The sequence below is a fragment of the Pteropus alecto genome, unplaced genomic scaffold (assembly GCF_000325575.1).
Source record: "Pteropus alecto unplaced genomic scaffold, ASM32557v1 scaffold52, whole genome shotgun sequence".
NCBI classification, from domain to species: domain Eukaryota; kingdom Metazoa; phylum Chordata; class Mammalia; order Chiroptera; family Pteropodidae; genus Pteropus; species Pteropus alecto.
The window spans coordinates 4557622-4582159 of record NW_006433941.1 but is presented as its reverse complement, the minus strand read 5'-3'; the positions used below and the strand labels follow the sequence as shown (position 1 = coordinate 4582159).

Below are 24538 nucleotides of genomic sequence, written 5' to 3'. Positions count from 1 at the left end.
CACACCGTGGGCTGGAGGTGCCACCTTCCTGCTCGGTTTAATGATCAATTTATTTCTGCCAGGAAGTCCTATCCAACCTTGTTTGACCCCCGTTCCTTCTAGCTCAGAGTGGGTGCCTGCTACAAGATGGCAGTGGACAACTCCACCAGTGGCCCCCACACTCTTGGGCCACAGCTGTTTGTGGCTGACATCATCGTCATCGTGGTGTACTTTGCCCTGAATGTGGCCGTGGGCATATGGGTAAGAGGACCGAACCCAGGTGTGGGAACTGAGTGGCACGTCCCTGCGGCATCTGCGTCATCTCCTGGGGTGGCCTGTGCCCGCTGGGGTCCTGCTCCCAGCCCTGGGGTAGATTTGTTGGAGACTTTGACCAATCTCCTTTCTCTCTCTGGGCAATGGTTTCTCAACTCACGAAATAAGGAAGGGGAAGTCCTCTCTAAGGGGCAGGCGTTACAGGAAGCTCATTGGGCTTTTATATAGCTGGGGGCCCCGGTGCAGAACGTCGTCTTCTTGACCTCTGTCTCCTTGATTTTAAATGGGCTCCCAAGGCAAACATTTGCCTGAACAACAGAATCACAGGGGTTCCCAATTGTCCTTCAGATCTGCTGGGTCAGAATCCAGAGACGGAAGGAGCATGCTGGGCTTGGTTATCCGGATTTTTAACAAGCTCTCCAGAGCATCAGTGTCCGCCATCTAGTCCAATTTATAAGCCAGTTTCTCTCATCCTTGATTAAAAAAAAAAGGGACATGATCTGAGCCCATCCCAGAATTCAGTGGAATGGGGCCGCTGCTGTGCAGGTGCCATGCACATCGTTTGTCCTCCCATTGTGGTGGCGGGGTTTGTGGTGGTGGTGGTGGTGGTATTAGTGGCTGTGGTGTTAGTGATGGTGGTGGTGATCACAGAGGTGTTGCTTTTGGTGGTGGTAGCAGTGATGGTTGTGGTAGCAATGGCAGTGATGGTGATAGTAGTGAGAGTGGTCACGGTCATAGTGGTGGTTGTGGTGGGGGCGGTGATGGTGTTGGTCATAATGGTGGTGGTGGTGGCAACAGTGGTGATTGTGATATTGGTGGTGATCGTGGTGGTAGTAGTAAAAGCAGCCACAACAGCAGCAGTAATTCAAATTTATTCTTTTGTGATTAAGTAGTAAATTATCATTGTGGCCATCAGGAAAGCTGGGCTGTAGTCTTGACTCTGTCTGTTACTTAGAGCTCATTAGTTAACCTCTCTGGCCCCCAGTTTCCCCAAACACACAACATGGATATCTGTGCAGCCCACCTCCCAGGGCTCTTCCAAGGAGCATTGGGGGCTGGTGGATATGAGAATCTGGTGCCAATCATAGAGGGCAATGTTCCTGGGAGTGTCAGTGGCTGGGAATTCAGAGGAGGGGCATCTGCGTGGTACAGAACAGGCAATTGAGCCTTTCTGGATGAGATCAGGTGAGAGCCAGGCCGGGAAGAGGAGTGAGAGGGCTTTCATGGCCAGCACTAGTGGGGAATTTAGTTGGAAGCGCACACCTAAGAAAGGTGTTTGGGCATTTGAAGCCAGGCCCTATCCTGCTCAGTGACTTAGCCCTTGCTGGCCTGACCCACTTCTCCCAGCTCAGCCTAGCTGGTGCCCAGGCAGCAGGGTCAGTGGAGTTGTGAAAGTTCCTTCACCAGCCCAGCCGGGTGCAGTTGGCAGAGAGCTATGAGCGTATGCAGAAAAGAGCCACATGAGGAGGGTACGGGAACCAGATCCCACAGGGTGCTCGTGGCCCAGAGGCAGACAGAGCAAGCTGGGCAAGTACCACTCTGCAAAAGTGCTCTGATTGTGAGGTTAGAAGCACCAGGGGAGGGCCTTCAAGGAGGTGCTCCTGTGGGAGAGGACCATGAGTTAAACCTTTACATCTGTTAGAGTATTTGTTAACAAGTGACAGAAATCCTATTTCAAATGAGATTAAATAGTGAAGGAAATGTAATTGACACACATTTAGGGAAGACTTCAGGTATAGTGTGATCCAGGGGTTCACAGTATCATCAAGGCTGTGGCTACACTTCACTGTCGTTCTCTCAGCCTCTGTCCATGTGCGGCTTTGTCCTGGGCCCAGTTTTCTTCATGGAGCCAAGTTGCCCAGCTTAGTGATTGAGTCTGGATTTAAATTCTGACTCTACCACTTACTAGCTGGGTGTCCTTTCACCTCTGAAAGCCTTGGTTTCCTTGTTGGTAATATGGGAATGATTATGGTACCAGCTTCATGGGGCTGTCGTGAGGACTGAAAACTTCATACAGGTAAAGCATTTGGAACCAACTCTGCCACAAAGGGGCTCTCAGTGGACATTAACTAGGTATATGTGGCTGCCAGCAACCCCCAGAGCCTCAGCTTCCTTGTCTACCTCCCAGGAAGCCGGGAGCAATCCCAGCTACACTGACTACACCCTCTTAAGTAAGTGACTTTCCCTGAACGAAGAGTGACAGCTAAGGAATGTGATAGGCTCAGGGCCCCTGAAGGCTAGAGGTTGGGTTGGGACCACTTGAACCAATTGCTGGGAAAGACAAGACCCCCTGGAGAAGAAAAAGGGAAATAAGGAGACAATTGGCAATGCCCACTATATCCTTGAGAGATGAGAAGACATGTTAGAAAAAAGCACTAGTTAAAGCCAGAGCGACTCTGGATCTGTGCGGTTCATAGCCTACGCAGTTGGATGCGGCTGTCCTTGCTAAGACTGTGGGTGTCTTCAGTACATTCGGTACAGCTGGATCACAGGGACAGAGAGAGAGTAGGGGGAGCTGGGGCTGGAGAAAGGCAAGAAGGAGCCACATCAAAAGCTTTGAATGGCAGATCCAGACAATTTGAAGAGGCTTAATCGTCTTGAAAATGGGATGTTGGGCAATTAAAGTCAGGAAGAAAGTAGCCTATATAGTAATTGATATTTTGTAATTCAGCCTTATGTTATATGTACCTTGTGAAAAAGGAATGCGAAATATATATCTAAATACACCTCCTGTATCCCTCTTTTCAAATTTCTCCTGTTTTCAATTTCATATCTTTTCAATTTCCCTCATCCAGATAGCACTAAATGGGGGCTTGAAAAAGCCACCTAAGCACTGACCATTACTGAATGCTTACCAGGTCCCAGGTGCCATTGTCAGCATGTTACATGTATCAACTCATTAAATCTAATAAAAGCCCTATGAGAGAACTTTTAGTAGGCCCTTGTTACAGAAGAGGAAACTGAGGCACATAGGTTAAGTCACTTGCCCAAGGTCACATGGCTAGGAGGAGCCAGGATTTGCTTCCAGGCAAATTTCAGATTTTTAATTTCATACACATGGAGCATAAATTTCTATACTCCACTCAAAAGAGCATGTATGAATATTCAATAATTTGTTGATAATTTGTTGAAATGTCGTAATTTGTTGAAATTTATCACGAATATAAATATTAGAAATAAGAAATTAAGGCCAAAGGGCTCGCAGATTCTGTGGCTAAAAGTCCTAATCAGGAGGCAAAAAAAGACAGTCCAGCTCAGCTGCTTACTATGGAATGATCTCAGGGAGGTCAAAACAGACTTGACCTTTAGGGCCACAGTAACTGCCCTGAGGCTGTTTAGAGTGTCAAGGATAAGAAACATGGGGGAGCCTGGCTCAGCCAGCTGTTCACAGTCATCAGCTCTGTTATGTCTATGTCCATCTCTCCCCCAGGCTAAGAGCTCCCCCAGGGGGAGCTACTCAGCGGGGCTGGGTGATGGTCTGGAGTAGGCTGGAAATGAGTGAAGTCCTGGAGAAGCTGACTGCTGTGCCCAGGGATAGGGGTGGCAAGCTGTGGGTGGGGAGCTGGCTGGCTTTCTTCATTTTTTTAAATTGAGTAATATTCACAAAACATAAAACTCACCATCTTAACCATTTTGAAATGTACGATTCAGTGGCACTTAGTACATTCACAATGTTGTGCAATCATTACTTCTGTCTAGTTCCAAAACATTTTCATCATCCAAAAGGAAACCCCATACCTATTAGCAGTCATTCCCCACTCTCTTCAGCCCCTGGCAAACACTAATCTACTTTCTGTCTTTATGAATTTACCTATTCTAGACATTCATATAAATGGAGCCACACCACATGTGGCCTCTCTTTTACCTGACAGAATGTTTTCAAGGGTCACCCATGTATTAGTACTTCATTTTTTTTATGTTTATATAATATTCCATTGTGTGGAGAGACCACGTTTTATCCATTCGTCAGCTGATGGACATTTGGGTTGTTTCCACCTTTTGGCTATTTTGAATACTGCTGCTATGAACACTCATGTAGGAGTTTTGTCTAAACACCTGTTTTCAGTTCTCTTAGATATGCACGTTGGAGTAGAGTTGCTGGGCCATAGGGTAATTGTATGTTTAACTCTCTGAGGAACTACCAGACTATTTACCACAGCAGCAGCACCATTTTCCAGCAATGCACAAGGGTTCCAGTTTCTACCTCTGTTCTTGCAGGCCTCCTGTCGAGCCAGCAGGAACACGGTGACTGGCTACTTCCTGGCGAGCCGAGACATGACATGGTGGCCGGTAAGTGCACCCTGACTCCTCCTGCCCCTCCTTCCAGTGGAGCCACATTTGACCTCTAAGTCAGCCAGCATCTGCATCCCTGAGTTCACTTCCCAGGCCGGCTCAAGCAGGTGGTGATGGGGCAGGCTGAAGCTGGCAGGGGGTCCCAAAGCTGAGGGTGTTGGGGTGGGGTGCTGGAAATTGTATGAAGGGCAGGGACTTTGGAGTCTGGGTGGGCCTGCAGCTGATTCTTTTTGCTCTCTCTTCTCCAGATTGGAGCCTCCCTCTTTGCCAGCAGTGAGGGTTCAGGCCTCTTCATCGGACTGGCGGGCTCTGGCGCAGCGGGAGGACTGGCTGTGGCAGGCTTTGAGTGGAATGTGAGCTCCAAGATGGTGGGCGTACACTATGGGAGGGCACAGCCACATTGAAAGCCCTGGATAGGGGCTCCATTGGAGTGTACCCCTGGATGGCCAGAGGGGCATCTCCCAGCAACTTGGGTCAGCCAATGTCCAGATGGTCTCTGTGCAGTGGTATTTGTGGAGAAGTCTGGTCTTCAGAATGTCAAAGTACTGAACAAACCAGCAGGAAAAAAGCTGTTAACCTTGGCCCCCAGTCATCTGTTTACAGAAATGCAAGGAGGGGAAAGGGCTGCCTCAAGTTCTAATGGCAAGTTAGGCCTCTATACCCTGGTCCCAGTTTCATTTCTGGAGCAGGGCTTGTGGGAGCTGTGCCCACTTTTTTTTACCTGCCTCTGTCTCCCACAGGCCACATACGTGCTGCTGGCCCTGGCGTGGGTGTTTGTGCCCATCTACATCTCCTCGGAGGTGAGCCTGCTCCTGGGGCCTCAGGGTGGCCTTACCTGGGTCTGGGCCTTGGTCCAATTTGGTAACAGTGATGGGCAGGACCCCCTGGCTTCATTCACAAGTCAGTGAACCCTCAGAGCTTGATTCGTTATTAATCCAATTAACATTCCTATCAACCAACAAAGGCAGGTCCCCTGGGAGCCTAGGTACATGTCTGCTGGTTTCAAATGCCCTTGCATGCTGCATCTTAGGGATGATACTCCATCTACCTGGGCACATAGCACACACCTGGGCTACACATCTTGATGGCACACCTGGGCAACACTGTCTTTGACTTTGCCTACTCCGTCGGCCCCAGCTGAGCAGTCTAAGTCCAGCAGATTCTATTTCCTGGATCTCTCTCAGTCTGTTCCCTGCTCGGTCCCTCATAGCCACCTTTCCCATCCAGCCTCAACATAACTCATCTGGATTTGTCATAATAGCTTCTAAACTCGTCCCTCTGTCCCTAGCCATGAACCCTCCAATCAGTTCCTCAGATCAGCCCTGAAGAGGCAATATAAGCCTGCCCTTCCCCTAAAACCTTTATGATATGGTCAGAGACCCTAGCCTGGAATTCAAGGCCCAGTGTAGGCCGGGGTCTTGCCCTTGAGTAGCTCCCAGCCCTGAATGCTGGGCATGATCTTAGGGGAGTGCTTAACCCCTGCCCCTCATGCCTCCCCCAGATCGTCACCATGCCTGAATACATCGAGAAGCGCTATGGAGGCCAGCGGATCCGCATGTACCTGTCTGTCTTGTCTCTGCTGATGTCCGTCTTCACTAAGATATCGGTGAGCTGCCCCCACCCCAGCTTCCAGCCAGCATTGCTTGAAAACCTCCGCTGTGGAGGACCCTCAAACAGACTTGACATCTTCTCACCCATCTCTGCCTTGTTTAACAGCTGGGGGAACTGAGGCCCAGAGAGGGACGATGACTTGCTCAGGGTCAAACTAAGAGTTTGTGACAGCTGGTTCAGGGCCCTCACAGTGTAGGCTCAGCAGCCAACATCGTTGGGGCAGAATGTAGGTCCTGTGGCTCCTGCTTTTCCTCAGATTCTAGATAGGGGCGTGTCAGGGGGTTTCCCAGTATCAGGGATTGGCGGTGGGGTCCCAGTTCCGCCTCCCTTCTTCCCTGGGCCTGCACCGAGGTGAGCCAGGACTTCCCACTAGGGGGCGCGGGAAGCCTTTGCAGTCTGGGCATTTCAGAGGCCACATGGAGCCGACCTCCTGCCTCGCTAGTGGCTGGTCAGCTCCATCACAAACTGATCCCTAGCAGCACTCTCCTGGCATTGGGGTGCAATTGCAGTAGGAACCTCCAGGCTTCTTTTCCTTGGGGGTCTGGGTCTGGTCCTGCTGGAAAGTTAAGAGCAAAAAGCACACCAGAATGTCCATCGGAACTCGCTGATGGCTTGTTTTGTCCAAGCCCCTGATTTTATATAGGGAAACCAAGGCCCAGGGAGGAAATATAACTTGTCCCAAGCCTACTGGTGACTTCATGGCAGTGCCAAGCCTTCTGGTTCTCATTCCCCCAGCCCTTGACCCCTAGGGCTTTCTAGCCTCCTTCTGCCCCAGCTTCTGACAGGGCTCAGGAGGCAGGGGTCCTGAGCCTGAGGCCTGGGTTGGCCTGCTTCTGGCTGAGTGAACCTGGTCAAGACCCTGAGCCTTGCTTACCAAACGTGGAGGACTGGCTATGCCTGGCTCATGCAGTGTCTGTAGGGGGTTGACGAGAGCTGGAGAGTGCTTAGTGAGGCCCAGCTTTCTCCCCAGTGGCAAAGTCACCTCTTGGGTCCTCTTCAAATTGCCTTTGGGACTAGGCAAACCCAGAGATGTCATCGATTTTGTGGAGGCTTAGAGGCAGAGGCCTCGATGGTTGTCCAGGAGCCGCAGGCAGGGCTTCCTAGAAATAAGGCCCTGGAAGGGTGACTGCTTCTCAGTGGCCCCAGGGCAGGCCTGGGGTCTACCTGGAACCCTTACTGGGCCCCAACTTGGGGTCTGACCCGACATTTGACCTCCCCTTCCCCAACCTTGGGCTGGAGACCCTGGGAGCCTTGGCCGAGCCTCTACCTGTGCTGTGCGTGTACAGGACGACTCCACGGGGGCCCAGAGCATCTTGTTCTTGTGAGCAAGTTTCCCAGGTTAGTTAGCAAGCAAACATCATGCAGCCTTCCATATTAGATGCTGTCAGAGTATCATCAGAGGTTTTCTTTCTTGGGGTTTCCCTTTAGAGACCAGAGGACCTGGCTTTGCACTGCTCTTGAGGCCCAGGTCAGAATTTTCCATTCATTCTCCGTCTTCCTCTCACACATTTCCTAGCTCCCTATACCAGCCATCCTGCTAGAACAAGGATACAGAAAAAATAAGACCTGATCCCTGCTCTCCATGGGCTGGCACTGCAGTGGGTGGCAGATGTTTACACAGGGAGGACAAGCATGGACCTCAGAAGAGAGGCATTGGCAGAGCTTGCCGAAGTGGCATTTGAATAGAGCTTTAATGGAGAAAGGGACACAGAGGAGGGAATGGGGAACAAATGCCAAGGAGAGGTGGCATGGTGTGGGATGTGTCTGGGGATGGTCAGGTCAGGACGCCTAGACTCTAGGGGTCTCTAAGTCAGACATTTCTGGGGACCAGAGAGGAAACTGGGAGTAGGAGCTGGGAGTGAGGTGACAGAGAATAGTGGAGACTGAGGTGAACCAGACACCATGCTCCAGCATCCACACAAAACAGACCTGTGTGTCGCGTTTGGCTCTCGGGCTGACAGTGTCCCATCCCTGGCCTAGAGGGCTGCAGTGAGGGATGAGGCTGGGGTTCTATTTAGTAAGGGGTTGAAGTACCCAAACAACATTGAGGGCTTTAAGCAGCGTATGGCATTGTCAGGTTTACATTAATGCCTCTAGCTCCTCTCAGAGAACAGACTGGAAGGGATAGAGGTGAGAAGAAAGCGGGACCCCAGTGGAGTCTGGTGAGGCAGAGCTGTGGGCCTAGGGAGTTCTTTTATTCAGTTTCATCCTGTTGATATTCTGTGGTAGGGTTTATATCTCACACTCAGAGCAAGCTAAAGTGAGTGGTTTGGGTGGGACTTCCAGAATGGTGGAGGATTTAAGCAGGAGAGTCCTTAGAGACTACCTTGTCCTGCAACCTTAGTTTACAGATGAGACAATTGAGACCTAGAGAGTGGCTGTCACTTGCTAAAGGTCACAATGAATCAGGCAGAGATCACAGAACCCGGCTCTGCCCCCCAGGCCAGGGGCCCAATCACTGCCAGGACATAACACTTCAAACTTTGCGATGGGGGCGATTCAGTTTACCCACCTATAAAATGGGGAGCAACCACTGACGTTAAAGCTGGAGCTTCAGCATCAAAGCTGGGGCTGCCTGGATGAAGCAGAGAGGGAGTATTTATTGTTGGGCTTGGTTTGGGAGGACCTGGGGCCATCCTGACTGATGGCCCCGGGCTGAGGCTGTTTGAAGTGCATGCACCCAGAGGTCCTGACCTCACTGAGCTGAGCCTAAGGAATGCCTCGTGTGCCTGCACTTACAGTTCCCATCCCAGCTGCAACCTGTCCAGACAGACACCACAGGGCCTGCCTGCTGCCAAATCTTCGGGGGGACCCTGATCTGCAGAAAGAACATGCCATGGCAGGATACAGAGATTACTACACTGACCCTCAGATGGGGTTAGAGGGAACCAAGGTCCAGCTCTATCATTGTGTGGCTCTGGGCCATTTTAACCTCTTGAAAATAGAGGAACCTGGCATGACATCCCAGGCCACTTGGAGTAAAGGCCAACCATGGCCTACAGAGTCCATCAAGACGCAGTCCCTGCTACCTCACTGACCTCACTCCTCTCTCTCCTCCCTCTTGCACATGGCACTTTAGCCACACTGGCTTCCTTGCACTCCCTTGAACATGGCAGCCACAGTCCTACCTCAGGGGCTTTGCACTTGCTGTGGCCTCTGCCTGGAGTCTTCTTCCCTTGGATATCTACGTGGCTCACTCTCTCACCTCTCTTCAGTCTTCCAAATTTCACCTTCTCAATGAGGCTACTCCTGCCCTAGCAGGTCCAGATGCCCTTACCTGCTCCCTCTTTTTCATACATGTATTATCTTCTGGTATGCTAAATAATTTACTTAGAATGTCTATTGTCTGTCTCTCCCATTTTTTTCTCTTTGCTCATTGATGTATCTCTAGTCCCATCTCATGGGATCTGAATGAAATAATATATACCAGGGATTAGCTAATTTTCTTTTTACTAAAGGACTAGATAGTAAATATTTGTGGCTTTACAAGGCACATGCAAAGTACAGCTGACCCTTGAACAGCATGGGCTTGAACTGCACAGGTCCACTTATACACAAATTTTTTTCAACAAATATATAACTGGCCCTCTGTATCTGTGGGTTTTGCATCCACATTTGGGAGTCTGAGGATGCAGAGGGCTAACTGTATGCATTGTTCTTACATAATTTTATATAAGGGACTTGAGCATTGGTGGACTTTGCTGTCTGCGGGGTCCTAGAATCAGTCACCTATGGATACAGAGGGATGGTATTTAAATCTTTGGGGAGTCAAAAGTTATACTTGAATTTTTGACTGTGTAGGGGTCAGTACCCATAACCCCATGTTGTTCAGGGGTCAATTGTATTTGTTCAGGGGTCATTGCTGTTGGAGTGAAAAAAAACAATACTAACGGGTGTGACTGGATTTGGGTCTGTGGGCTCTAGTGTGCCAACCCCTGATGTATGTTTGGTGACTATTTACTGAGTGCCTGTGGTGTGCCAGGCCCTGGGTGTGCCCAGATGATGAATGTATTTTTTGCTCTCAGGGAGCTTATGTTTCAGATAGATGAAATAAATAAACAGACCAATATTATTACAATAAATAGTAAAAGTGTGATTAAAAAAAAAATGCAGGGCTAAAATTTAAAATGAGGGAGCAGGAGTAGGGACCAGGCTTGCTTTAGAGAGAGTGGTCTGGGATGAAAATGCTGGGCTTGCTGTGGCTTAAGGAAGCTGGTGGGGCTGGAGCATGTGGAACCAGGAGCTCTGGGAGAGGATGAGCAATGGCAGCAGGGGAGGAACAGCCAGATGGTGCAGGTGATGTGTATGGATTTTATTCTACAGAGACCTCTGCTTTTCCTCTGAATAAGCCAAGTGCTAGAGGGACCAGTGAGGGGCTTCCAAAAAAAATGGGGCCCAGGGTGGGGACAGTGGAGGTGGGAGGAGTATTTTGGAGAGACAATCGACAGCAGCGGCTGGGTGCAGGGAGTGTGGCAAAGAAGTTTCCAGAACCCCAAAGAAACGGTGATGGCCTCTACAGAGATGGACAAAGTTTGGGAGTAGGTGCCACCGGCATGACTTAGAGGGGAATCACATGGTAAACTTGTGGTAAATGTCAGTACAGGGACCATCCCAGCTTCTCCGTTACCTCATGAAGGAAAGGAAAAAGGGGGTGCTGTGTAGCGAGGTGGCCAGTGTAGGGGCAGGGTGAGGGCCCAGGCAAGGGGTGGCATGTGCTCATGGAGAACTTGGGGCTCAGGAGACAGCCCAGCCTGTAAATTAACTCAGCGGGACAGCTCCCCTCTCTCTCTCTCAGCCTGGCTCCATCTTGTGTCCTGGGCTCATGGTTTTTGCAAGCTCCATGAGATGGTTCCAGAATGGGGTCTGCTTTCTCTGGGGACCTAGAAGCTCGTGGTCCCCAGGGTCAGCCCAGAGGGAAGGCGGCATCCTTGGGCCCTCCCTCATGACTATGGGGCTTTAGGCAAGTTTTTTCACTTCACAGTAGCGCCTCCTCTGTGAAGGGTACTAGATCATGACGACCACCTCAAAGGATGCGGAGCATTGGATGAGACACTGAGCTCAGGGCAGCATGTGGCACACATGCAGGTTTACCAAGTACCTCAGTGGAGACTTCCTGGAAGAAGGCAATCTCAGAGGGTGGCACAGTTTCTGGGTATGAGATGAGAGGAAGGAGCTCCTGAAAGTAAAAGGCGTTGCATGGGCATGGCCTGGGCCTTACATTTGGGGAAGAAGGCACGGGAGATAGTAAGGACAGTTGGTGAGGAATGACTTTGGGGTCAATCACAGGAGCAAGCGGATGGCCCCGAACATCAGCCTGTAAGCAGTGGGGAGCCACAGCAGGTTTCTGAGTGACGGTGGATCAGTGGTTCTAGCCCAGTAAGGCCTTGGCTTGCCTTGTGCCCTTGAGAGCTGGCTTTCCTTTGAGACTTGGTTCCCTGCTGCCATCCTTTTGATTTTCTTGCCAAGGTTTTGCCACTGTGGACAAGTTCTTCGGTCTTGGCCTCTCCATCTGTGCCCATAGGGAGTTAGATGCTCCTGGGCCACCAGGGAAGGAGACACAGGAGGGTTGGCTCCCTCAGGTGCCACTTCCCTTCCCCTCCTCCAGCCTCTCCTGCTGGCAAGATGTCTGCAGAGGCCAGCAGAGATGGAGGAGGCTAAGTGCTCTCGTCACTGGCACAAGTTCCAATGTTCTCTCCACATCTACTCCCCTATTTTACAGATAAGGGCCACTGAGGCTTAGGAGGTAAAATGACCTGCTGGAAGCCACCTGGCTGGGACAGAATCCACCAGGGACACAGACCCAAGTCCCTATGGCTCTGGGTTTAGGGCTCTTAGCTTCTACCAGGCTGCAGCTTGCCTGGGCCCACAGGAGATAGAACTCGGCCTCCAGGAGAGGTCAGGTTGGACTGCGTGACGGGCCAGATGTCACCTAAAATTCCTCATCTGGGGAATCCCTGGAGCCTGCAGGCAACTGCACACTCACCGGTATACTTCTAACAGCAGCAGCAGGCCCTCACTAGATGCCATGTAGGATCCTGGAGGGAAGACAGCAGTTAATGTCCCACCTCCACACCTTCGCCTGTGCTGTTCCTGTTGCCTGTCAGACTCCTCATTGTTCTTTGGGGACTACCACCATGGAAGAAGGGTGTCTCTGAGGGTTCTGAGGGCTAGAAGGGTGAGGGAGCAGGGCATCTGGGGAGACTTGAGCTCTGAAAGATGAGATGCAGACTGCGTGAGTCAAGGCCTGGAGGCAGCAAAGTGCTGGTGTGGAATGGGGGCTAATCTGGTGTGACCAGAGTCAACTGTGCTAAAAGGGGTATGTGGCCTGGGATCCATGGAGGGGTCTTCAGCAGTGTCTAGAGATAACCAGGTAGAAGGAAGGGGCCTCTTTCTAGAGCCCCTCTACCCTTGGCCCTCTCTTACCTGGCAACTCCAATCTCTGGTATGTGCTTGGTTCTGATCTTGGAGAAGTCCTTTCCCCTTCCTGTGCCTCAGTTTCTCCTCTGATCTCATGGGGGCTGGAGGCAGACATCCTCCAACACACACACACACACACACGCACACACATGCACGCACACGCACGCACACACACGCACGCACACACACGCACACAATGCCGAAGCCATGGCCAGAGTGAGAGGCCACTGTTCTCGACACTGGCTGGTCTCCTCTCCAAGTGAAGATGAAGGAGGAACCTGGAGGGAGAGGTGCAAGAACGTAGGCTTTGGGTGAGACCCAGTTTCCACCTGGGCTCTGTGTCCTTGAGGTCTGAGAAGCAGGGGGTCCATAAGCCTCACTCTGAGCAGTGCTGGGTGGCTCCAAGTTGAGCCAGGTGCTGGGGTGGCTTGAAAGGGCTAGGGCCCCCTGGCCTTGTGCAGATTGGCCCCATAGCCTCTCACAGCCTTCTCAGGAACTTCTTGGCCCCAGAGAATTGATTTCAGGTTGAAATAAAGTCTATTGACAGAATAGCAGGTTTGGAAACTTGGGGAGGTGGGTGGAGCCCTGTGCTCAGCCCCCAGGTCCCATAGGACAGGGTCCTCCATCCTGCTCTCTGGGTGCCCACTTCGCAGTTGGGGAGGAGTACAGTCTAGAAGGCCTGGTCCAGTGCTCACCCTGGGGCTATGATTTCTGACCCACATGCATGCATCCTGGGACATCAGGGGCTGTGTCTAGTCCAGCTTCGGCCTAACACAAGGTCTTGGCTTCAGTTCCAACCCTACTGGGGGAGGGGGCAGTAAGTAAGACTTGCCTCTGTTCCCCCAGCCTGCCCCTGGCACATATCTGATCTTTTCTCTGGAGACCCTGCCTAACAGGGAGCAGAGAACAGGAGGTATACCCAGACAGACCTAGACCTAGAGACCGAGACATATGCACCTGTTTTCTGAGGCTCACTAGTTTTTGCGGCCCTCCTCCAGAAAGACCTCCTCATCAAGGACCTCCTGGGTACTGAAGGGACAGAGTTCTTCCCATCATATTCCAGGCAGCTGCCAGATTCAATAACAAAACTGCTCCCTGGTGGGCATCGACCACTTAGGACTTTATTAACAATAGCCACATCCCCTGCACACAGCTTGTCCATAGCCAGGACCTCCTCCCACCCTCATCCAACCCCTGGCGTGTGGGGAGGGTATCCCTTTTTCATCCAAGGGCATTAAGGCCACTGGGTGAGTGAGTGGCGGAGTCGGGGCTTACTCGTGCTCTGGGTCCTGAGGTCACCTCAGGCCTTGGCACAAGACTCCTTTCCCATTGCAGATCGACCTGTACGCAGGGGCTCTCTTTGTGCACATCTGCCTGGGCTGGAACTTCTACCTTTCCACCATCCTCGTGCTCATCATCACAGCCCTGTACACCATTGCAGGTATGGCGCCTGGGCAGGGTCGGGCAGGGGTCCCGGAGAGAGGGGGCCCGACCACTGGGCTCGGCATTGGTGCAGCTGGGTAACGTGTGTTGGAATACGAGAGGCTAGGGGCATGAGCAGGAGGCAGAGGGCCACCTCCTCCCACAGCCTGGGACATGGCCGGTTTAGTCAGACAAGAGATTTATAGTTAGGCTCTGCTGGCCTAGTTGCTTTGTCCCACAGCTCACCCACCTGTGGAAGGGCAGGGAACACAGATGCGAACAGCTGTCCTCCCTGGAGCTCTGGAGTTGCTTCCCTGTCCCTCTTCCCTCAAGGCCAGGGCTCCCTTGTTTCCTCCCACAGGAGGCCTGGCTGCTGTGATCTACACGGACGCCCTGCAAACGATCATCATGGTAGTGGGGGCTGTCATCTTGACTATTAAAGGTGAGGGTTTGTGGGCTGGGGTGGGGCTGACCCCAGCAAGCCCTCTGAAGTCTGGGTGCTGCCCTTTTGGAACCCAGGTGTCAGCACTCGGGGGAGAGGATGGCTCGCACAGTCATGAAGCAATTAGCTGGCCTTCGCTGGGTGATGGAGGCTGCCTGCTCCTCTTCCGTCCGTGCTGCTCAGCTGCATTTCTTCACCAGCTCCTGGCCAGTTAGGGTCTGGTTCAGAGCTGACTAAGGAACACAGGGCTGGCCGCACCCACCCTGCTCAGGGCTTGAGGGTGAGGTGGGGCCCAGGAAGGATGTGCAGACACAAAATTAGGAGACCGCGAAACTGCTGGGGCATCCACTCCAATCGTTTAGAATGATATACAAGATCTCAAGAAGTGCTGCTACAGCCTGCTGCACAAAGGAGGGGAGTAGAGCAGGGAGTTTAGACAGATTCTGTGATACTGGTCTGGGAACAGGGGGGAAGCTCAGAGGGCTGTCCAGATAGGTAGTGGACTCTCTGTCCTTGGAAGTATGCAGGCAGAGCCAGGAGGATCCCAGAGAGGGTGAACAGAAGCATTTTAAGTCTCTTCCAGACTCAGAGTCTAGGATCCTGTGGCTTGGCAATTTCCAACTCGTGTAGTGTTTGTACCTTTGCTCTGAGCACTCATACTAACCTGGCCAGCAGTGATGATGGGGGCCCAGACTCCGGGCAGCAGGCTTCCTGGAAAGGCAGGTGGGCGAGCTGAGACTGGGGTTTGCCTATGTCCAGGCTTCTGGGTATCTGCTTCATCAGATCAGGGGTCCATGTCCCTGTAACTCACTGCAGCAGAGGGACCCAGGCAGCCAGGCCCAATCTCAATGGAGGGGAGTGATCGCAGAAACCACAGATGGGCCAGGGCTTGGCCATGCAGGGCCAGCCTTGAGGTAGACAGGAACAGTGACGGGCTTAAGAGGAACGACCCCTGGCTGGCTGGGTGGCCTTGGTCATGTTCCTGCCCTTCCTGGGACCTCTATTTCCTTTTTAAGTGTACATCACTGCCAGCCATTCTCAGCTCTGCCCAAAGTATGTCCTTCAGAAGCCCCTGCATCAGGACCTTAACATTTCAGACTCCTCAGAAGGTCCTCAAACATCAAGAAAAAAGACTTTTGCTTCCTTGAATTATCAATTTGAAGCCTGGCAGAGAACCCCTTGCCCAAGATCAACCAGCATCCAGAAGCCAACAGGACACTGGGCTGCCCATGTGCAAAATAATCATTTAATAGTATTATTTTAAATACAAATAAAATAGTCATTTGAATTCACCTTTTTCGAATACCCTCTACCCTCCACACCTTTCCAGACACTGGGAAAGGTGAAGTGGGAAAAAGTCAAGTTTGATGTATTAGGAAGTTCCTTGTGAGATGAGGACAATGGGGGCTACCAGCCACCAACCCATCCCTGTCCCGCCCCAACCCTACCAGCTTTCAACCAGATCGGTGGGTACGAGCAGCTGGCGGCAGCCTATGCCCGGGCCGTCCCATCCAAGACCATCACCAACGCAACCTGCCATTTGCCACGTGCAGACGCTATGCACATGTTCCGAGACCCCTACACAGGGGACCTCCCATGGACTGGAATGACCTTTGGTCTGACCATCATGGCCACCTGGTACTGGTGCACTGACCAGGTAAGTGTCATCATCGTTGCTTGCACCACCTTCCTGTCTTCTAGGGTGGGCTCTTGAGGGTCTGGGCAGCCCATATGCTAATCCCTCGTGCGGCCCCACAAACATACACCTGCATGGTGAGTCTGAGCTAGGGCAGAGGCCGCAGATGGCCTGGCTCCAGGCCTGGGGACAGGGTACTAGGGGTCTTTGCTGTCTCGGGGGGCCTGAACCCTTCGTTTAGAATCAGATGAGGCCCACTGGCCGCCGCCCGTCCTGACCTTCAGGTGCTTAGACTGGGAAAGTTTGGAGTATGGGATTCCCAAGGGACTTGGGTGTGCCTCAGTGGCCCTGCCATCGGTCATGGGCCTGGCATTTCGGGTCAGCTTTGGGCTCCCAGGATCCGGCAGTGTGCGGGGCATGAGGCCACCCTTGGCCTGCCAGAGATGGGGGCCTGCTTTCCTGGTAGAGCTCTGGGTGCCCTCTGTAACAGGGCGGTACCGTGGGGGTCCTGGGGTCCTCAACGGCCGTGGGAAGCCATCTTTATCCCTGGTACCCGAGGCAGGGACTCCATAACGGTGGAACTGCTGGCCCTGTGAGAGAGAGAGAGCAGACAGAATGAGATCCCAAGGAGTATCTTCATCCCTCTCCACGGGATTCTCACTAAGCAGGTGCAGCCAATACACCTGGGTTTGCTTCTTGGCCCTGCGACTCACTAACTGGTAGTCCTAGACAAGTTTGTTTCACTACTTTGTGCCTCAGTTTATCCCTGTTATATGAGTTGTGATAAGGCAAGTTCCCACTGTTCCTCAATGCCCCTGCTTTAGCCTCTTACATCTGTAAATGGGGCTGAACCAGGTTGACAGAAGCAGTGCCTTGATCTGGGTTCATAGTTCTGGTGAGTGCAGCGGGGTAGGTCTTCTTCTGGAATCTGACTCTAGACCTCTCTGAGTCAAAAATGCACCAGGTGACCTCAGACAGTCTCTTCCCTTCTCTAGGCAGAAACAGATGATGTCCCCTACTCTGCTTGCCTTGGAAGGTCTTTGGCAGTTTTAGGTACCACTTAGGTTGGAAAAGGCCTCGTGAAGTAACAGCCTCAGTGGGCAAAGGCCTGATGACCGTCCTTGCCTCTAGACCAGCACCCCTGGCATCCCCTCCATGGGAGAGAGGCAGCCAGGCCCGAGGGCCAGCCCAGCCCAGTCACTGTGGAGTAAATGGGGACAGCCTCCCTGTGGGTTGGGGAGGCTCAACCAGTTCCATTCATAGGCTGCAACGCTGAAGCCCAGAGGGCAGGACCGGGATCTCCATGCGGAGTAAGCGACTTCTCATGGGGCCACGGCTGCCTATACAGTGAGAGGAGTGCTCAGAGGGCTCTTCTTCTCCCAGAAGTAGGTGCTCAGTGTGCATTCACCGAAAGACCCTCCCTGGGCTGTGATAGTGGGAAGCAATCTAGGTTCGGAGGCTTTAGAAAACCCAGGATGCTGGGCCTCAGTTTTCCCTTTTGTAACATGGTGCCCCAAGATTCCCACATCAGCAAGCCTGGGTGGGCGAGTTGCTGGTTGAAAGGCTAGCCGTAGAAGGTATGCTAGAGGTGTCTTAACTGTCCTGCTGGGCCAGCCCGTGCCCCTTTCCTCTCCACTCAACACAGGCCTGGAGTGGCACTGGCATCTCTGGGCGGGGTATCATTCAGGAGATTTTCCCATGAAGGCCAAGTGAGTCAGCACATTGGGCCTGGCCTTAAGTTCAGGGGACCTCCCGTGGACTGGAATGGGTTCAGGGCTGAATGGGTCTCACTGCCTAGACATGAGGGTCACATAGGAAGGCATAGGTGAGATACTGGACCCCAAGGTGGTTGGTCCAGAGTACCACTGACATTGGTGGCCCACAGCCTCAGCTTACCTCCCCATCCTCCTCTTGCTTAGTCTGGGTCTGCCGGAGGGGTAGCTGGGCCTTGGTCCAGAACACCCACAAGGCAGGAACTGGTGCACTGGGTCCTGTCTGCCTGGTCCTTTCTGCTGTGACCCTCACTAGCAACCGAAGGCTCCGGAGGGCTAAGTCTACTCAGCCCTGGGCCAGGGCCCCCATCCAAGACGCTCAGTCTGGTCAGCGCCAGGTGGAGGCTCTGTGTGCTGGGACCATGAATGCTTCTCATTTTCTTCTTTAGACTTCCTTCCACTATCTCCTAGCTCATTCGCAATGCATAGGTAACACTCTTGTAATCAGAAACAAACAAAACCAATAAAACAGGAGACCTGATGGGGTCTCCTGAGCCTCAGTTTCTCTACCTATAGAACAGGGCAGCAGTACCAGTCCTGTCTGCTTCTCAGGGCCAGCCACCAAGAGCAGAGAATGAAAGAATAGAATATGATGTGCAGGGTTTTAGGGAAATGCTTCTCTTCTCCCATGAAGAGTAACCCTGGGTTCTTGTAATCATAAAATATCAGAGGGGAAGGGTCTACAGAGAACCATGTCTAACTCCTTCATCGTCCAAACAGGGACACTGAAGCCCAAAGTGAGGCAAGGACTTGTCCCAAGTCACTAGAAGCTGGTAGAAAACAGGACTGAAATCAGCTTGTCCCACATACCCGGCACTACCACCCCCAGCACCGTGTAATTCATGCGTCCGAGAGCCGCACCTTAGAGGAAAACGCTGGGAGCTATCGGTTAAATTAGCATGTTTGGAACATAGTTAAAATCATAGATAATTCCTACTTCTGAATTGCTGGTGGTGATTTAAACTACAGAACAGCAAAAGGGAAAACACATTTAAAAGTTATAGATTGCACGATGCTGTGAACATACAAAAACTCACTAACATGTACACTTTATGTGCCTGAACCATACATAGGTGGATTATATCTCAGTAAAGCTGTTTTAAAAACAGTTGTTATTTTTTTTTTTTAAAGTAGAATCATAACCTGAGAGTTGGGAGGGATCTCAGATGCCATCAGTTGCTATTGCCCCTCTCCTTCTCCCATTCTACAGACCTGGGAAATGAGGCCCAGCTAGGATCTGCCTAAGGCTACCTGAGGAGCTGCCCTCAGGCAATTCTAGCATCCCTCCACTACTGAACTGTAAGCTTCCCCAAACCCCAGGTCTGAAAGCTCCTGACCTCCAATGTGCAAAACACATTGCCAATATTTCCTCCTGCCACAGATATGAGCATGCCAGCCACTCTTGTGGGTGTAGGGGATCGGGGGAGGGTCCCCTGATACCGTCCCACCCAGAGTCTCCTCCAGCTCTGCTAATTGCCAGGTGGTGGGCTAGGCAGGATCTAAACTTTCCCTATTCAACAGATGGGGAGATTGAGTCCCTGGAATGAGAGTACCTTGGCCCCAGCTGCTTGGCCTATCAGGGTGAGCTCTCCTTTTGGAGGGAACCATCAGGTATCAGGCTCAGGCTGCAGTCGTCTTGGGTACATATGGCACTAGTGGGAGAGCATCATGTCTCATGCCACTCCCTGAGGCTCACTAGGGCGAAATCCTTTCACAGGCCCCCCGGGTTGGGGGTGGGGGCCTGGCACTCACTCCCTTCTTGTGCCCCCAGGTCATTGTGCAGCGGTCATTGTCTGCCAGGAACCTGAACCATGCCAAAGCGGGCTCTGTGCTGGCCAGCTACCTCAAGATGCTGCCCATGGGCCTGATCATCATGCCGGGCATGATCAGCCGTGCTTTGTTCCCAGGTAGGACAGGTGTCAGTGGCGGGGCCGGGGCTGCAAAGGTCACCAGGAGGAGATGCAAAGGATGAATGTGAGCTATATCCGGCTTGGAGGAGCGGGAAAGAGAGTGGTCCCCAGGACTATCATCAAAGTGACAGACATAGAGGTGGCTTGGCATTAAGGCCCAGACAAGGACCACTTACTCCTGTGTGACCTTGGGAGTGTTATGAACATCTCTGTGCACTGCCATTTCCTAATCCAAAAACTAGGTGTCAACTTCCTATAACACCATGTGTCTGAAACCTCTGGGTATATTAAGTGCACTTCTATTTGGCTCCCAGTAGCTGGCACAGGTTGCCTTTAGGGCACACTGGAGCAGAGGGTCTCCAATGCTGGTAGTCACATACCACATGTGTGGTCTTGGGTGGCTCCTACTCATTCCCCACCCCGTATACCAGTTTCTCCATCTGTAACAAGGAAAGAGTCTGAGCCAGGGAGGAGGGACCACAGCAGATGGCCATTCTGGACACTCAGGCCCAGGAGAAAAGATGCCCAGACCCCTGGTGCGCAGGGACCCCAACCTACCTGTGTCTCCTTGTCCGTGGAGTACAAGGCCTGTGTCTTCCTCAAAGTGCCCGACTCTTCTCTCTCTTGACTCTGAGCCCATGGTGAGCCACACAGGGGTCCACCAAAGGTACCACGGGTCATGTGGGGGGCACTCAGCTGTCGGCGGGGGGGCTGGATTGGCCCATTGGCTACCTGTTCTGAGTGGCGCCTCTGGAGAGTAACTGAACGATCCCTCACCTCGAAATACTCATCTGACACGGAAGAGGCCACTGAGGGCCGCCGGGGCCCAGGGCCAAGGCCAGAGCTGCCTGAGAGGCTGTCCTGGTCACTGAGAGTTATGTAGTCATCGTCGTCTTCCTCCTCCTCCCCATCTAACCCATTGAGGATCACTGCCCCCCTGCCGTCAGGGTCATCCTGGGTCATAGACAGCTGTCGCCGGGGTGGCGCCTGGCTTGGGCCTGGTGTCCTGTGTAGTCCACAGTCTGTCCCATTCTGGGAAACCTCCTCTTCTCGGCTTTCCAGGGCCCAGCCAATATCACTGCCATCCTGGGCAAGCACATGCGCCACAGGGACTGTCCGGGGCTTGGGCATGGGGGGCTGTGACTCAGGGTCCTCCTGGGAGAGGCCATTCCCAGCTGGGACCTGGTCCTGGGGGGTGCTGGGCTCTGGGGTGGGGCTGTAGTCCTGGTTCTGCCTCCACAGCTGGGTGCCAGTCTGGGATGTGTCTCGGATCTTGATGCGGTTTATCTGGCTGGGCTGGGGGTTCCAGATGTTGGGGTCGATGATATTGATGTAGCCCAGAATGTCACTGCCCGGCTCCGGGTCTGGCTCCACCCACGTGGGCAGGTATTCGAACATGTTGGCCCGCTCTAGGTTGAGCAGCCCTGGGTGGATGGGCAGCAGTGTTTCGGGGAGGTCTCCTGGCTGCTCAGCCAGTGTTGGGCCCCGTAGCCCCAGGGGCCTCTTGACCTCCTGCTTCTCAGAGGAGACCCTGGCAATCTCCTCAGCGCTCTTAGCCTTGACCAGTGCATACTTGGGGTTGACGAGCTTCTTGGCCATGGTGCCCGAAGGTGCCAGCGGGACTACGGTGGGTAATATGATGGGCTCTGGCTCAGGCTCTTTTTCCATGGGGATGCCCTTGAGACTGACGCCATGTGACATGAGGTACAGCTCCTGGAACTGCCGGTCAAACGTCTCCACCACCTGGCCGGACAGCACGGAGATCACGTTCCGGTCAGTCCTTGCGGCCGACCACGTGAAGCTGCAACACAGGGGAAGGGGGCTGCTTGGTGAGTCATGTGGGGCCTGCCTCCGCCCTCAGGCCCAAGGTCCCCTTACAGTGGGTGTCCAAGTGAGCTGCCATATACCCCGCAGGCTGCTGTTCATCAGACTGGCTAAGGGGCCCTGGATGGGACTGAGCAGTGAGTGGGGACAGAGGACAGGGCACAAGCCTCAGGGCCAGACCTCAGTCTGGGATCTCAGCTGAGTCGCTGATACCAAGCCCTCTCCCACCTATGTAACACAGCACAGTGCTGCATTCCTATGGGGATTACAACACCCCTTAAGGCCACTCAGAATGCACAGAGCAGCCTTGGACACCTCGTGTCTTTGTCACTACCAACATCCTGAGTGGCCGTGGGCAGCACCCACCCTGCTACCCGCTGTGTGGCAGGCCTCTCAGAGCTGAGCCATGGTTGTTCTCATCCTGGCCCCGGATCTGAGGACAGCATTCAGAATGACCACCCTGTGGGTCTGGGAAGATGCAGCCTGGCCTGGCCCACGCCCCAACTCCAGGCTGGTGACATCTTTAGGTGGGAACAACAGTCTCAAAGACAAAAGCCTGCTTCTGGGGATAGGTGGGTGGCGTGTGGGTGTGCCCCAGCCCTGCTCACACCTCAGCAGTTTTGGGACCAATGAACTGGAATAACCAGGGTGTCATAAGGTAGGATTAAGGGCAGAAACCAGCTGAGAACTGGAGCCGCCTCTTCCCCCAGCCCCCAGAAAGCCGAGGAGTCACCTGTAAGAGCCACAGATGGCCCGGTCTCCATCCACGAACATGAACTTCTGGGCAAGGGCACCCTTGAACTTGGTGGCTGACCTCGTGAAGAACTCTGTTCCCCCACTGCTTCGCACCCTGAGATTCTGTGTTGGGAGACAGGAGACAGAAATACAGGACCACAGCACTGACCACACTGGGGTGGAGGGGTGGGGCAATTTCTGCCGGGGCTTCAGGGGAACTTGAATAGGGAAGGACGAGGCGATAAGGCCTAGAGAAAGGTGGTGGTATGTTTGGGGACTGCAGGGTCTGAGCCCAGGTGGGAAGTGCTGGAATTTGAAGCCGGAGAGGAGGGCAGGGTGGAGATGACAGGCAAGACCTGAATGGCCAGGCCAGTTTGGGGAAATGCTGTTGCAGGTGGTGGGGGCTATTGCTGGGTCATGAGCAGGAGGGATGTGGACACATTTTAGAAAGGTCCCGATGATGGCTGGGGGCTGCATAGCTGGGTAGATAGGGGTCTTTCCTGAGGGGTCTGGGTCTTGCATACTGGCAGATCTGTGGCCTTCCCAGGTTGAATGACTGCTGGGCTTCTCTCTGGATCTGCTCCACATGGCTGCCTCATTGTCGAGGCTGAGCTCAGCTCACCAAGGGCAGGGCTACCAGCAAATTGCTACTTTCCAGGAGTAGTTCCGTAAATGGTCCAGTCCCATTCCTCATTGGGCCTACACTGTCCCGCTCAGGAGAAAGTCAGAAGGTCCTGAGGGATGACAGAAGGGGAGCTAAGACCCAGAGAGAGGAGGGGGCGGGTCTCCCAGGGGTCATAAGCAGTGCCTCAAGTCCAAGGCCAGGCCACTCCTGCCCGTCTCTGGACTCTGGCTATGAAGAGCCCTCTCTCCGTGGTGCAAAGTCTGTGGATATCCAAGTGCTGGATGCTTCAAGGCTCTAGTGCTGGCTCCCTACCCTATCCAATAGGAGGAGGTTCTTGCTCTGAGGGAGAGGCAGGTGTGAAGAGCCAGTGGTGAGGCATGGCAGACCACAAGAAGGGCAGGATGAGCCTTGCTGAGACCCAGGAGTTGATGGGATGGCTGGGGGCACTCCAAACCTCATGGTGGTCAGGAGAGTTGGGCTCATCTGCGCAAGCATTGCCAGGGCAGTGTGATAAAAACATAAGCTTCCGGGTGCCTCCAGAGAGTCAACTCAGGAGGCCCATGGTCAGACTGGGAATTTTATTTTTAACACAAGGCCCACTGAATCTAACAGCTGCCCAGGGCAGAAACCCCCTTAACAGCATCCTGACAAGTCTGCTTGCATGTGCCCTGGGAGTCTCACTCTCTCTGGAGGGGCACCATGCCAGCTTTGGGCACTGAGCTGTTACACTTTCTGTGACTTCTGTCACCCTTACCCACTCACTGGCTCCAGCTTATTGACTGCCCACTCTTTCTCTCATTTGACCCCCGCTGAGGCTTCCAGCTGCAGACACAGAGATGACTGTGATAAGAATCCCATTTTGGAGGTGACAAAGAATAACCCTAGCTGTGGCAGACTGGGTGAAGCTGATATGTGAAAGACAGGAATGAGTGGGTCAGGGTTAGCATTCCAGACATAGGACACAAAGGCCTGGTGACAAGAGAAGCAATCTGTTTAAGATACATGAGGACTTCGGGGGAGGAAGGCGGGTGATGGAGCCTGCAGAGCGGGCCCAGCTGGATGCTAATGACAGACCCTACATCTGATTAAGGGACTGACTGAATCTTCTTATGGCTCCTGGAGTAGGAGCCATAAGAAGATTCAGAGCAGGGAGTCACAGAGTTGGAACTGTACCTCGAGAGACTGGTATCCAGTAGGAGAACACATGAAATGAATGAGGAGCTGGAGGACGAGGACAGGGAGGGGGCCGCTGCGGGTGAGGGAGGTGAGTTCGAGCCAAGGTAGGGGCAACAGGGAGAAGGGGATGGGTCTGAGAGAGCTGGAGCTTGCCCTCCACTCCCGACCCCAGCCCTCAGGTGCTCCTGCTTGAGGTCCATTCTGTTATGAATTCCAGATCCCTCTGCTCCAAGTGGCCCAGGGCAGTATCCTCAGAGGTTGAGGGGTGGGTGTCCATGCCCATCGATGCCCACCCAGTGTGGGGTGAACAATGGTCTTGTTGCCGGGCCCAGCCTAGAAGGCAGATAAGCCTCTGCTCCCAGAGCCAGCTCTCCCTGGTCCCCAGGCTGCCTATCTGCACACAGCCAGCTGCGCAGGAAACTG

At 53.1% G+C, this 24538-nt stretch overlaps 2 protein-coding genes across 5 annotated transcripts in view; one reads left to right on the top strand and one right to left on the bottom strand.

Annotated features, from left to right (window-relative positions):
- Nucleotides 1-93: 93 nt before the first annotated feature.
- SLC5A10 (solute carrier family 5 member 10) overlaps nt 94-24538 on the top strand; it is a 61388-nt gene continuing 36943 nt past the window's right edge. For 2 of the 4 annotated variants that reach the window (XM_006908429.1, XM_006908426.1), the window contains exons 1-9: nt 94-240; nt 4471-4542; nt 4794-4898; nt 5286-5345; nt 6047-6151; nt 13909-14014; nt 14357-14437; nt 15889-16094; nt 19617-19752. In XM_006908429.1, the coding sequence (XP_006908491.1) occupies nt 127-240; nt 4471-4542; nt 4794-4898; nt 5286-5345; nt 6047-6151; nt 13909-14014; nt 14357-14437; nt 15889-16094; nt 19617-19752 (985 nt within the window). In that variant the 5' untranslated portion in view covers nt 94-126. The remainder of the gene's footprint in view (nt 241-4470; nt 4543-4793; nt 4899-5285; nt 5346-6046; nt 6152-13908; nt 14015-14356; nt 14438-15888; nt 16095-19616; nt 19753-24538) is intronic. The other 2 variants (XM_006908427.2, XM_006908428.1) reach the window with 2 other exon arrangements.
- Nucleotides 15665-24538, bottom strand: part of FAM83G (family with sequence similarity 83 member G) — a 29736-nt gene continuing 20862 nt past the window's right edge. The window contains exons 4-6 of the mRNA XM_006908425.3: nt 22313-22437; nt 20314-21556; nt 15665-16663 (exon numbers count right to left, since the gene is read on the bottom strand). Coding sequence (XP_006908487.1) covers nt 16271-16663; nt 20314-21556; nt 22313-22437 — 1761 coding nt within the window. The 3' untranslated portion in view covers nt 15665-16270. The remainder of the gene's footprint in view (nt 16664-20313; nt 21557-22312; nt 22438-24538) is intronic.